The 14,742-nt window shown below is 35.8% G+C and overlaps 1 protein-coding gene across 1 annotated transcript in view; it reads left to right on the top strand.

The window, feature by feature from the left end:
- Positions 1-8,833, top strand: part of TNFSF11 (TNF superfamily member 11) — a 59,945-nt gene extending 51,112 nt beyond the window's left edge. Inside the window, exon 5 of the mRNA XM_001363284.3 lies at positions 7,336-8,833. Coding sequence (XP_001363321.2) covers positions 7,336-7,757 — 422 coding nt within the window. The 3' untranslated portion in view covers positions 7,758-8,833. The remainder of the gene's footprint in view (positions 1-7,335) is intronic.
- The last annotated feature ends 5,909 nt before the right edge of the window (positions 8,834-14,742 follow it).

Below are 14,742 nucleotides of genomic sequence, written 5' to 3'. Positions count from 1 at the left end.
ATCTTGGGGCAATAAGAGGCAACCTGGGATAGTAGATAGCATTGGACTTAGAATTAGGAATACCAAGGGTTCAAATCCTGCCTCCAGTTATTACTAGCTTTGTAATTAGAGGCAAATCCCTTAACTTTTGTGAACCCTAACCCCTCTCCAATACTTTAAGTTATAGATGTGTGATGACTTGCATTGATGAAGAGGCATTCCCACCTGATGCATCCCTAGAACTCCTAGTCCAATAAAATCATTGGCCCTTCATCTATCAACATTTCATGGGTCTATATTTTGTGGTTTGGCTAGGATCAGCTATGCATATAACTACAAAGAGACATGAGAACCCAAATTGCTGACTGTTAATAACAATATAGAAATCTTGGGCTTTAGGAGACATAAGCCTATCACTTTGACCATATAAAATTCATTGTTTCATTTGTGCTACTCAAGGTATAGATTTCCATTGATATCATCCCATTTTACTCCAAATTTGCCATAGCTGGTGGTTGAGGTTCAGTCAAGCCCCATTAGTGTAAGGCTCCTTGGCCAGATATTCCAAGTTCATTCTAGCCTGACTCAATTTATCTCTTCAACCATGATGTCCTTTGAACTCATTTCTCCAACTGAATTTGATCTGCTTACTGTCTCTCTAGCTTACTGTATATGGTCTTACAACTAGACCATTGTCTTGCACTTGGCCCAGTCTGGAATGATCTCACTCCTCTCTCTCTCTCTCTCTCTCTCTCTCTCTCTCTCTCTCTCTCTCTCTCTCTCTCTCTCTCTCTCTCTTCCTGCCCATGCATCCTCTGAATGAATCCTTTCTTGACATTTCTGTCCCATGGTGAACTCTCTTGCCTTTGGTATACTCTAAAATTTACCTAGAGTGCTTATTTAAAACTTATGAGATAGCTTTGTATTGCAATGTGGTCCAGTAGAAGGAACACTGGATTTATAATCATGGTTGTTGTGAGGGTCATAAATAAATACAGGAAAGTGCTTCACAAAGTAAAAGTTGCTATAAAGTAAATGTGAGAAAACAATTAGTTAATTTCTCCTATTTCTCTTTCTTAGCTCCCAAACTAGATCTAAGTTCATTGAGGTTAAGCTTCCTATTTTATCCCTATAGGATGTGCACAGTATCTTCTTCTTGTTGTTATTCAGTTGTTTCAGCCATGTCAGACTCTTTGTGATCCCTTTTGGTGTTTTCTTGGCAAACATACTAAAGTGATTGCCTATTTCCTTCTGCTCATTTTACAGATAAGAAAACTGAAGGAAACATGGTTAAAGTCACTTGTCAAGGGTCACATTGCTAGTAAGCATGTGAGCCACTGTGAGTGTAATTTCTATTTCTTGTGGAACCATCAGGAAGTCATTGGTTCTAACTTGGTCTTAGGCTCTGTGAAACTTTAGAACTAGTTCAGATCCTGCCTGAGATGATCTGATAGTTGTGAACCAATTCAAGATGGTGGTCAATCATAATGGAGGCCTTGGAATTGAAATATTTAGAGAAGACAAAACCAAAATGGCACAGACAGCAACCAAGATACACATTTACAACATCCCCCCTAAATAACTTTAAAATAACTCTTCAAATCAAATTTTGGAAGGGCAGAGCCAATAATAGGTCAGAGTAAGACATTTTTCCTGCCTAAGACAATCTAGGAGTTCAGCAAGAGAGGTATGTGACATCAGCATGGGGAGCCAAAGCATGCATAGTGGCAGGTAACACTAGTAGCAGTTGTGAATCTTAGAAGCAGTTGTGACAGCAGCAGTAGCAACTTTAACAGCTTTAGCCCAGAGATGATGCAAAGAGATCATAAAAGTGGTCAGAAAGAGATTTTTGCTGATTCTGGGTGCAACTGACACTGATTGGCAATGCATTGCCCATACACAGTTTTGGATTAGAGTTTCAGGGCAAAAAGGAGCACTTGTGGTCAGTTACAAGGTATCAGGGGCCTTGGTTGCTGTTTTAGGGTCAAGAGGAGTACCAGCACTTGTGGCAGCAAGGGAGCAAGAACTTTTCTGGGAAGAGGTAAGAGCATAGGCCAGGAGAACAGTCACCACTCCTCTCTCAAAATCACACCATTTCAGAAGCACAAAAGACTTATTGATTCTCAAAACTAGCTCTCATAAAAATAGCACAAAAGAATCCTGAAGGTTAGGATTGTGCCTCCTCATCTCTACATGAGCAGAGCACAATTTTAACATAAATTCCAGACAACAAACAGGCTGAAAAAGTGAGTTAACAACAACAAAAAAGGAGAACTTGACCATAAAGAAGCTACAATGGTGACAGAGAAGATCAAGACATAAATTCAGAAGAAGATAAAAATGTGAAAACAGTTACTTTAGAGCCTCAAATATTAATTAATTGAATCCAAGTCCAACGAGAATTTCTGGAAGACTTCATGAAAGAAATAAGAATAGTAGAGGAAAAATTGGGAAAAGAAATGAGAATGATGCAAGAAAATTATGAAGAGAAAATTAACATTTCAGTGAAAGAACAAAAATACTTTAAAAATAGTGTTAAAAAACAGAATTTGCAAAATTGTAAAAGAGGTACAACAACTCATCAAAGAAAGAAACTTTTTAAAAAGCAAAATTGGTCAAATTAGAAAGATGTACAAAGACTGAAAAATAAAATGTCTTTAAAATTAGAATTAGGCAAGTGGCATCTAATGGTCCAATGAGATTTCATGAAACAATAAAACAAAATAGAAAGAATTAAAAAATGGAAGAAAACATGAAATAACCTCCTTGGAAAAACTGCTGTCCTAGAAAATAGATTGAGAAGAGAAATTTAAGAATAATCAGACTAATTGAAAAACATGATCAAAGAAAGCTGAGACATCATATTATAAAGGAAAACTGCCTAATTATCTTAGATGCCGGGGATAAAATAAAAATGGAAAGAATCCACCAATTACTACCTGAAAGATATTCCAAAATGAAAGTTTTCAGGAAAATTATAGTCTAATTCTAGAATTCCCACATCAAGGAGAAAGTGTTGCAAGCAGTCAAAAATAAACAATTCAAATATCATGGAGCCACACTCAAGATCATGTAAGATTTATCAACTTCCTTGTTAAAGGAGTGTAGGGTTTGAAATATAATATTAAAAAAAAAAACAAATGATCTAGGATTACAACCAAGAATCATCGATTCTGCAAAACTGTATATCATTCTTCAGGGGGAAAATAGATATTAATGAAATAGAGGAATTTTAGGCATTCCTGATGAAAATACCAGAGCTGAATAGAAAATTTAGCTTTGTAACATAAGATTTGAGAGGCATAAAAAGGCAAACATGAAAAAATAATTATAAAAGACACAATAAAGTTAAACTGTTTAGTCTTGTGTGGGAAGATGATACCCAAAAGCCCTAACAACTTTTTCATTATTAAAGCAATTAGAATTTACATAGACAGAGGACATAAGTGTGAATTGATTATAGATTGGGGGAGGGAGAGGGGAAATCATTCCACAAAGAAGAAAGGACAAGAAAGAGGGGTGAATCAGGAGAATTGAGAAGGGAAAGGTAGAATAGGGAAATTTTCCTCACATAAAAGAGGTGTGCAAAGATGAGCTTTAATAGTGGAAGGGGAAATGGGAGGGTGCTGGGCAAAGCGTGAATCTCACTCTCATTTGAGTTGCTTTGAGTAGGGAAGAATATATAGGTACTCAGTTGCATATAGAAATTTATCCTGCCCAATAAGAAAATAGAAGGGGAAAGGAATAAGAGATATGGGTTCATGGCAATGATAAAAGGGAGGGCAATTTAAAGTAGACAATGGTCAGAAGCAAAGCACACTTTTGAGGAGGGATAGGATAAAAAGAGAAAGAAGGAAAAAGGATCATAGAAAATACACAGTAATTTTAACTGGGATTGTAAATGGGATTAACTCACCCATAAAACGGAAGCAGATAGTAGAATGGATTAAAAACCAAAATACCACCATATGCTATTTACAAAAGATACACTTGAATCAGAAAGATACACAAAGCTGAGATAAAGGGCTCAAGCTTAATCTCTTATGCTTCAGAGGAATCAAAAAAAGGCAAATTAGTTATCATGATCTCTGACAAAGTAAAAGCAAAAATAGACCTAATTAAAGAGATAATCAGGGAAACTGTTTTGCTAAAAGATACCATAGACAATGAAGTAATAGAAAACATTTATAGTAAGTTTCTCTGATAGTTATTAATTCTCAAATATGTAGAGAATTGAATGAAATTAATAAAAATTTGAATCATTCTCTAGTTGATAAATGGACAAATGATATGAACAAGCAGTTTTTAGAAGAAATGAAAGCGATGGTCATATAAAAATACTTTAAATCACTTGATCAGAGAAAGAAAAATTAAAACAACTCTTTGTAATACATCACTCCCATCAAAAAATGACAAATGCTAAAGGGGATTAAGGAAAATAGTTACATTAACAAAATAATAGAGTTATGAACTGGTCCAATCATACTGGAAAACAATTTGGAACTTAGCCCAAATGACTATAAATCTAAGCATACCCTTTGATACAGGAATACTACTACTATGCCTGTACCCCAAAGAGATAAAAGAAAAAGGAAAAGGACCTTTATGCGCAAAATATTTATAGCAGCTCTTTTTGTGGTGGCAAAGAATTGGAAACTGAGGGGATGCTTATCATTTGGGGAATAGTGGTATTCCGCAACTTATTAGTTGTGGCACATGATTGTTTGGTAGTACTAGTAGTTTTATAAGAATTGATGTGGGGGTAGTTTCTGGAAGAAAAAAAAAACATAGGAAGAACTATATGAACCAATGCAAAGTGAAGTGGGAAGAACATTGTGTACAATGCTATAAATGATGATCAATGGTGAAAGACTTGACTTATCTGATCAATGCAATGATCCAGACAAGGACTCATGATGAAAAAATGTTATTCATCTCTAGAGAGAGTACTGATGAATTCTGAGTCAAATCGAAGTATAATTTTCTTTTCTTTTTTTTAACTTGATGGCTGAAATAGGAATGTGTTGTATGATTTCATATGTGTAATTGATGTAATTTTGCTTACCTTCTCAGGGGTTATGGGAATGGATGGGAACAAGGAAGAGAATCTGGAACTCAAAATTTACAAAAAAAGATTGTTAAAAATAAATATTGTTATAAATGTTATTGTATTACATTATTATATTATACATGTTGAAAATAAAAATAAATAAATATAAAATTCAGAAAAAATTAAAATCTTTAGGACTATCCTTCTTCTCCTGCTTCTCTCTCCAAACTATGTTAAATTATAGGGTCAACTGACAGGGAGTAAGGAGATTATAATAGTCAGTGAAATGGGATTTCTTGGCATCAAACCTAAAAGACAGAGCTGCTGATCTTATATTATTTATCTCGACATAAATAACTACCTTAATTGGGCAGAATGATTGTTCATACAGACTTCCTATGGGAAGGAATAGGAATTTGAACTTTATATTATACATTAAAGGGAAGTTCATTTTCTGCAGATGAGTAGCAATTCTTAGGAAGTAAAATTTTTTTTTTAATTTGACATGATTGAGATTTAGTTATTTTGTTTAATTAAATATTTTGATTAATGTATGACTATTAGGTGAGGGGGGCATGATATAGACTGATAATGTTATTGGCATGGGGAATTCCCAGTGAGGAAATTTCCTCTCCTAATCAGATGAACAATTGTGTAGCTTATATAATCTTAGAGGATGGCCTGGGGACTTTCAGGGGTTTAGTGAATTGCTCAGGAACACTTTCTCAGTATGTGCCAGAGGCCCTAGCTGGCATTCCTAGCTCAGGCTGATTCTCTATCCACTATGCCTTAAAATGACAAAAATCTATATATTATTCCTTAGTTATCAACTAGTGTTAGGGGTAAAAATTAAAGGTTTGGACTAAATTTATAAGAATGTGGTCACCATAAATTATTACTCAAGTCAGAATGACTTTTTATTGTAGCTTATTTATAAAATAGAGAGAAAGAGTAAAAGTAAGAAAATCAGAGAGAGTAGATATTTACTCTGGCCTGGTCTGAACCAGGCAGGGCTTTAGAGACACCAGCAAAGCAGCAAAGGGGACCCAGAGATAAATTAAACAAGGGTTTTAGTCACAAGGCCTTCTCCAAGACATGGAGGCTAGTACCTCCAGAAAGACAGGAAAGGAGTCAGCCTTTTTCACTCACTCACGTGGTAGTCATAAGGAAAAATTGAAAGCAGTCTGAGGTCCCAAAGTTGGAGCTCCTCCAGGATCAAGTTGAAAGTCAAAGACTTCATCACAGGAAGTTCTTGTCACTTTTAAAGACCATTCCTTTTGTCACTTCCTGTGCCTTCCTCCCACTTTACCTGGACCAATTATAGTCTATAAATTTTCTTAGGATTACCCAGAGGGCAGTAAGTGGGTTCAGTTCTCCCCATACTTAAAGGTAAGTGGGGTGTATACGCTTCAGGTAATTAAATCTAAAAATGGGCAGGGGAGAGTTAGTCCAATCTACACACTAGCAAGGAATTAAAATATAATTTTTAAAAATCTGAATGTAATTTTGTCCTTGTTTAGGAAGCATTTCAGAAATTTTCAATTATCATTATATAAACAAATTTGTACAATTGTCAGGTAATATAGCATTTGACCAATATTGAACACTGGATGGTAGTGACTTGACCACTTTTGGCCAGTTGAGAATAAATAATGATAAAATGATAAATAAATAAATAGATAGATAAATAAATAATCATAAAATAAAAAAAATGATAGACTGAGTTTTGAGTAGCAAGTGAATGAATTTAAAGGGGTCATTTGACATTTTAACCAAATAAAAGAATTTTGTGATAGAAATGTCCTAATCTCTTCCTGTTGCACACAAGGAAACTGAGATCCAAAGAGGTTAATGGTTTGTCCAATTTCATAAAGCAATTTAGTGTTAGAGCTAGGTCTTCCCAGGTCCCCTGATTCCCATTCAAGTACTACTTCTAATATGCCTCATTACCTCTTTGTTGGGTTCTAAGCACATTTTCTCCTATGGTGAACTATAGCTCTCAGTTGTGAGTACAAGATAAGTTTAGAAGAGGAAAAAATGGGAAAAGAGGAGATTGTAGACAGCAATGTGCTTACTACTCTGAAAACCTTTTATGTACTTCAAATATCTCTGCATGAATTGAAAGTGAAGGCTGAGATGACTGAGATGTATAAGTAAATGAAACAGTCATTCTGGTGAAAGTTTTGAGGTTCAGTTACTTAACACCTTGGAACACTCTTTGGTGTTTGCTTCTAAGCTCAAAGACCTGTTGAATGTCCTATTCAAGAAAGGAACTAAATTTAATTATTTTTCCCCCTTCTGCTCAGGTTCCCGCAAAGTGAATCTTTCTTCCTGGTACCATGACAGAGGCTGGGCAAACATATCAAATATGACTTTCAGCAATGGAAAACTAAGGGTCAACCAAGATGGCTTCTACTACCTCTATGCCAATATTTGCTTCAGACATCACGAAACCTCTGGTGGTCTGGCCACAGAATTTCTTCAGTTGATGGTATACGTCACTAAAACTAACGTGAAAATTCGGAATTCTGATACTCTGATGAAAGGAGGAAGCACTAAACACTGGTCCAAAAAGTCAGAGTTCCATTTTTACTCCATAAATATAGGAGGATTTTTTAAACTGAGATCTGGTGAAGAAATAAGTATCCAGGTATCCAACCCATCATTACTGGATCCTGCCCAAGATGCGACTTACTTTGGGGCTTTCAAAGTTCGAGATATAGATTGAACCTCAAGTTTTGCTGGTAGTAATTAAACATTTCCTAGAGTGAGTGTTAATTTTTTTAAAAAAATAATGTCAGAAAAATGTTTCATAGCTGTGTCAGACTACTAGGAGACATGACTTAGAGCCTTCTGAGCAGAATTTTACCCTCAGAGGTGCACATTTGACTCTGTGTGTACTCTGTGTGTACACGTACAAAGGGAATATCTGGACTCAAGATATATTCCAACGTACAGGCTTTATTACACAATGGTTTATATATTTTGTAATAAATTCCTAGAATTAAACCGGAGTGTGGCATTTATGGTTACCTTCATGAAACGCTGCATTTGGGCGATTAGAAGGGGCTACGTTGACACCTGGTCTAGCTGCAGTTTCATGCCACTAGGAGGCCAAACCTGATAGGATTTTATCTTAATTGCAAAAGGGAGATCATCTGAAGGGTTGAGTTCTTTTGAATTGTTACATCATGCAAGAACCTGCAAATAATTTTTTTTCTAAAGAAGAAAGAAAAAAATGTATTTTTATATAATATCAAAAATTATATTTCAGATGTAATGTTTTGTGCAAAATATGTAAATTATATTTGTGCTATAGTATTTGATTCAAAATATTTAAAATGTCTTGCTGTTGGCATATTTAATGTTTTAAATGTACAGACATATTTAACTAGTGCACTTTGTTAATCCCCTGGGGAAAACTTGCAGCTAAAGGAAAGAAAGATTGTTTGCTAATAGCAAATGTAATATATTTCTTTGTTCTTTTTTAACTTAATAGATTTTTCAGACTTGTCAAGTCTATGCAAAAATTAAATGAATTCCATGAATAACGAGTAGAATGTTGGTCACCAGGTGCCTTTCAAATCTAGAAGCTAATTGACTTTAGGAAGCTGACATTGCCAAAAAGAATACATAATGGGCCATTGAAACCTGTCAAGAGTATTTATGTAATTATTGAACAGGTGTTTTTTCTACAAGTGCTGCAGATTGTGGATTAAAAAAAAGCTGTAAAGTTATCAGAGGCATATTGACCAAAGAAATCATCTTCAGTTTAGTAGGGATAAATTTTATACTATACAATAAAAATATTTTCTTTTTTTCTTTTGTATAAAAATAAATTTATATGAAAAGATTCTTTGAGATACTGTGGTTTCCTGTTATACTTGTCTTTTTCTATGATCCTTTTCTCCCTGTTAGACTTTTGAGTAGTTTTAGCTCTTCCCAAATTTTATTGGGAGAAATGTGGATTTAATTAAGATTAAGAAACAAGGTCCATTAGATTAATGGAATCTTCAACTCTGAAAAAATAAATTGAGAGATCTACACATGTGTTGGTCATAAGAGGCTTTACAAGATAAAAATGGGGGATAAGAGACCTACCCATACTTCTATTGAGGACTAAATATATTTAACATCAGGCAAGATTCCCTAGGGGACAATCAGCCATTTGTTTGGTGACTTATGGGATAACCCGCCATTTTTATACTTTTTTTTCTATTGTAAAGGAGGAAGCAATGAGGGCCTTAGGAACTAGCATCATGAGATTTTGCCTTTGGGAAACTCTTTAATACTAATTAAAGGCAAATGATATAAGTAAAGGAGCCACCTGATGAAAATTAGTTAACAATAATTGTGGTGTAACCTTAGCACTAGCAGACATGGAGTCCTAATGATAGTGACAGGAAAGGAAAAAAAAAAGAACGTGCAATTGAAAGAAATACTGAATTTTGTAAAATATAGAAATAATGCAAAATTCCAAGTCATATACCTAAAACATATTGTTTTATTTTTTTAAAAAAACAAATCTAATTCTTCAGAGAAGTTCAATTTTTATAGAACTATAGTTTAAAGGAACTCTAACATTAAACTTCAAAATGAGGTAGATTGGTCAAGTGAAAACCACTTTAAAAAACCCCTCTAATCTTTCATCTTAGAATCAATATCATATATGTGTGTGTGTGTGTGTGTGTGTGTGTTCTAAGGCACAAGAGCTGTAAGAGCTAGACCATGGAGGGTTAAGCAACTTGCTCAGGGACACACAGTTAGGAAGTGTCTGAAGTCAGATTTGAACCTAGGACTTCCTGTCTCTGGGTCTGGCTCTCAATCCAATGAGCCACCTAGTTACTCCCAAAAGCCACTTAAGAGCAGAAATATTTTAGTCATTTTTGTCTTTGCAATCCCAATACTTAGTACAGTGCCTGGCACATAGTAAGTGTTTGATAGATGCTTGTTTAATTGAGATACTATAAAATTTTCTTCTGGTAAAATGTAATCTCCTTGGGGGAGAAAGACTGGTTATAACTACATTATATCCCTAGTGCCTAACACAGTGTCTTGCATACATTAATTGCTTGATAAATGTTCATTAGATTGGATTGAAAATAGAAAGTTGTTTGTTTTTTTTCCCTCTCTAGAATTATGATGCTTAGGCAAGCCTGACTAGAGAATCTAAAATGTTGACTGCAAACCAATAATATTGATCTCTTATTTCCACCATTAAGTATATCTTTTCATTTTCTCTTATTCATTCTTTCCTTACCTTCATAAATTTTCTTTCTTTTCTTCCTTTTGCTTCCTCCTTCCCTCAGAAGACTTATAAAGAAAACATTTTGCATCCATTAAAGTCCTAGATAAATGTGATTATTCTCCCCTGTCCATTCCTTAGGATTCCCAGGTGCCTGAATGAAAATTGCTTTACCATACAAGTGGCCCTCAGGCTCAAAGGGCTGCTGGCTGTTGGAGAGACTTTCAAATATGGTCATGACAAAAACTGGAAACCAGTTGATTTGGAAGTCTAGTTAAAGCACCAAGCACATATGGATGATTGCCAGAAAACAAAAACTTAAGAGATCTTGTGACAAATAAAATTGTCTTTTTCTAGTGTGGTGGAATGATTATTGGCTCAAAAGTCAAATGACTCTGAATGATGCTAGCTTGAGTAAGTGACCAATTGACCAAGTGACCTTGAGCAAATCATCATTTTAATAGCTGTAAAAAACATGGAAAAACCTACATGAAATTATGAAGAGCATAACCAAGAGAACATTAGATATAGCAAGAGAAATAGATTTAAAATGACTTGTTATGTCTACCTCCAGAGAAAGAACTAATAAATAAATATAAGTGAGATCTAGTTTTACACATACACATATCTTTATGTCAAATTATTCCTTCTCTAATGGAGGGAGAAGAGGGAGCAAGCTGGGCATTTTAATGTAACAAATAAATTTAAAATTTAAAAACTGAGATTACATTTATACTACCTGCCACAAGGTTATTGTGTGGAAAAGGGATTGTAAAATTCTGTATGAATGTGAATTCTTGTTAATCCACCTAAAGGAGCTTTTCAATTATGTTCTACAAGCATTTGATAAGTCTTTGGATAGTGCCTGTGCCCATTAGGCTGAGCTAAGAACACTGACCTCCTTTTGCCTGAATTAGTTTCTATCACATATATGTTCTATGCTACCGAATCTTTTATGATTATAAAGTTCCTTCCTCCCTCCTTCCCTCCCTCCTTTCCCTCCTTCCTTCTTCTTTCTTTCTTTCTTTCTTTCTTTCTTTCTTTCTTTCTTTCTTTCTTTCTTTCTTTCTTTCTTTCTTTCTTTCTTTCTTTCTTTCTTTCTTTCTTTCTTTCTTTCTTTCTTTCTTTCTTTCTTTCTTTCTTTCTTTCTTTCCCTCTTTCCCTCTTTCCCTCTTTCCCTCTTTCCCTCTTTCCCTCTTTCCCTCTTTCCCTCTTTCCCTCTTTCCCTCTTTCCCTCTTTCTCTCTTTCCCTCTTTCTTTCTTCCTCTCTTTCTCTCTTTCTCTCTCTCTCCTTCTCTCCTCTCCTTCCCTCCTTCCCTTCTTTTGTCTTTGTCTCTGTCTCTCTGCCTGTCTGTCTGTCTGTCTGTCTCCCTCCTTTCCAACTGATTAAACTTTTCCACCTTTCCCATACTATCTACTCATTTCTTGGCCATCATAAACTGGATTCCTAGAGGAGTTTCATTTCTCCAATTTTGCGAGCCATAATTTGAGCATCTTATACCAAGTGCTTATGTTGTATCTTTTAGTTTGACTTAAGATGTTAAGTGTTGGTCATAGATTTACATTTCAGTTTTACTTTTCCTCATTAAGTTACTTATTATGTGACTTTTCCTCATTAAGTCATACTATAACAGGACCACTAATATAGACGCTTTTTTAAATTTCCACTAGAATCTTAGTCTTGTGAAATTCCAGGTTCTTTAAAAGTTTTAAGGCAGTGACTGGGCATATTATACTCAAATCACACCAACTTACAAATCTATATGAAGCGGTTTTTCTTTGAAAATTCAGGTTGATATTTATCAGGCTCATAGAATCAAAACTCATGATTACTTTAGAGAAATGTTAGCTCTAAGCTAAACATGCTAACCTACCCAATAACATCCATGTTTGGGGAAATTTAGCTCTAATGAAAAATTTTAACCATGTTTTTTACACATGGATACATGCATACAAAGCAGAAGAGGATTATATCTTTCTAGAATTCCAATGTAGCATTTGATTGTAGGATACAGGCTACTAGAAATACCAATCTAAGTGTGGGATGGGTGGGAAGGAGGGAGGGGGAGGGAGAGGGAGAGAGAGACAGAGAGAGAGAGAGAGAGAGAGAGAGAGAGACAGAGAGAGAGAGAGAGAGAGAGAGAGACAGAGAGAGAGAGACAGAGACAGAGACAGAGACAGAGACAGAGAGAGAGACAGAGACAGAGACAGAGAGAGACAGAGACAGAGACAGAGAGACAAAGACAGAGACACACACACACACACAGAGAGAGAGAGAGAGAGAGAGAGAGAGAGAGAGAGAGAGAGAGAGAGAGAGAGAGAGAGAGAGAGTTGAAAGCAAATGCCTTCCAAAAACACTATCTTAGGTGAGTTAAAAGAGAATATCTTGCCAGGGGCTTGGTAAATTATTTCAGTTGTGAAAACCTGCTTCTAACAACAGGAATTCATAGAGCAGTGGGCTGGGTGTACAAGATCACTTAGCCCATACTTTATGTAGACCTATATCTCTGACCCAGAAACAGCAGGCATTTTACAAGGAACTCGGGAAAAACAAAAACCAACCTCGAAAGACTGTTACCTATACCCTATAGTTTTACTGATCCCACTAATTTCTAGTCTTGCAAAAGTCACACACTTCCATAATGTTGTCATATTGCTCCTTAGAGGATCAGGCAGGCAGAAGAGTGGAGAAAGATCATCAAGAGCCAGTAATTTCACTTTTCTTTTCAGCTCATCGTTGCCCATTTGCTAATGGTAGTGGGGAGTTCATATTGCATTTTTTACCTATATATACATATATAAGTATATTTTTGCCATAAATCATCAGATTGGGGATGGGGAAGAAAGGCATATTGTACCTGCTGAAGTTTTAAAGTCAGCTGAAATCACAGAGAGCCCACTTGAGTATGTACAGAAAGCAGTTTTTGAACTCAGAGGTTCATCGAGCTACATTTGGAAGGAAACTCAGTGACTGCCTAATTCCGCCTCTTCTTTTTACAGATGAAGAAGCCAGGATCCAAGAAGGTAGACTTGCCCATATTTACCCAAGTAGCAAAGAGTAGCAATGAGAATCAAACCCTTTTGTCTCATGCTCCCTTGCCTGAGTGAGCTATCCTTAGATATTTACTCGTTAAATTCGCCATGCCCTCCACCTGCCACGACACATCCCCAATAAAGTAGCTGGGATTCAACAAGGCACCAGTTAGCTCATTGGCATCCCATCTGGTAGTTCCACAGCTACTTGGCACATGTCAAGAACAGACTCTTTTCGCTTTGGGTCTTATTAATCAATTATCCAGCTTCTCTGCTATGAAATTGAAATATGTCTCCCTGTAGCTGCATTTATAAATGTTAATTAGTTATCGATTCACATTATTATGATTTAGTCTTGTGTCCATTTTTACAATCAACGCTGTGTATACAGTGAGTGTTAGATTTCTGTTTTATGTCTGAAAAATCTATCTTGTCAGGGCTTTTTGATTAATAATGTTTCTAGGACACCCCTATTCCTTCTAATTCAGCCTCCTCCCCTTTCTACTTCCTAATCACTCTCTATTCTGATAAATGATTTCTTTTTACAAGGATATGACACAGTTCCATATTGACCACATATTTTGGGCTAACCGTAGTATCAATCTTGTTGAAATTATCAAAATGTTGCAGTTATGACATTGCTAATAGCTTTCAACATTCTGCTTAGGGAACCCAGCCAGTGTTCTCCCTAGCAGAATTTTAAGAGGCTGGACAATGGGGAAGGGAGGAGGGGATGAACTGAACCAATTTTTGCCTAACCTCTCTGCAGTGATGATCACTGGAGTCCCAATGGAGGCTCCTTTAATGGGATTTATGGGGAAGTAATAAATAAACTTTCTTTTTTGGGTCAATTACTCTTGGCTAGGCGGCCAAGTGCATAGATCCCTAGGCAGAGAGTCAGGAAAACCCAAGTTCAAAACCAGTCTCAGAAACTTATTAACTAGGTGACCCTGGGCACTTAACTTTTGTCTGTCTCAGTTCCTTCCATGAAAAATGGTGACAGTAATAGCACCTACTTTATAAGGTTATTGTGAGGACTAACTAAGACATTTGTAAATCACTTAACTCAGTGTCTGGCACATAGTAGGCTCTTAATAAATTCTTGTTTCCTTCTGGGAGCCATGGAAAGCTTTCCCCCTTTCTTTTATTTTAATTCTGCCTCTTGAGATTCTATTCTTGTTAATTTTTTTTTTAAGTCTAGTCCTGGGAAGTACTGGATTGCTCAGTGGAGTGAGAGCCAGACCTAGAGACATAAGGTTCTGGGTTCAAATATAGCATCAGGTACTTCCTAACTGTTTATACTGAGCAAGAAATTTAGCCCTCATTGCCTAGTCCTTAATGCTCTTTTGCCTTGGAACCAATACACAATATTGATTCTAAGACAGAAAGTAAGGGTTAAAAAAAAGTCTAGGCCTGGTTTAGACTCTAATTCTCA

This window comes from Monodelphis domestica, chromosome 8 (genome assembly GCF_027887165.1).
Source record: "Monodelphis domestica isolate mMonDom1 chromosome 8, mMonDom1.pri, whole genome shotgun sequence".
Classification (NCBI taxonomy): domain Eukaryota; kingdom Metazoa; phylum Chordata; class Mammalia; order Didelphimorphia; family Didelphidae; genus Monodelphis; species Monodelphis domestica.
This window is presented reverse-complemented; position numbering and strand designations above follow the sequence as displayed.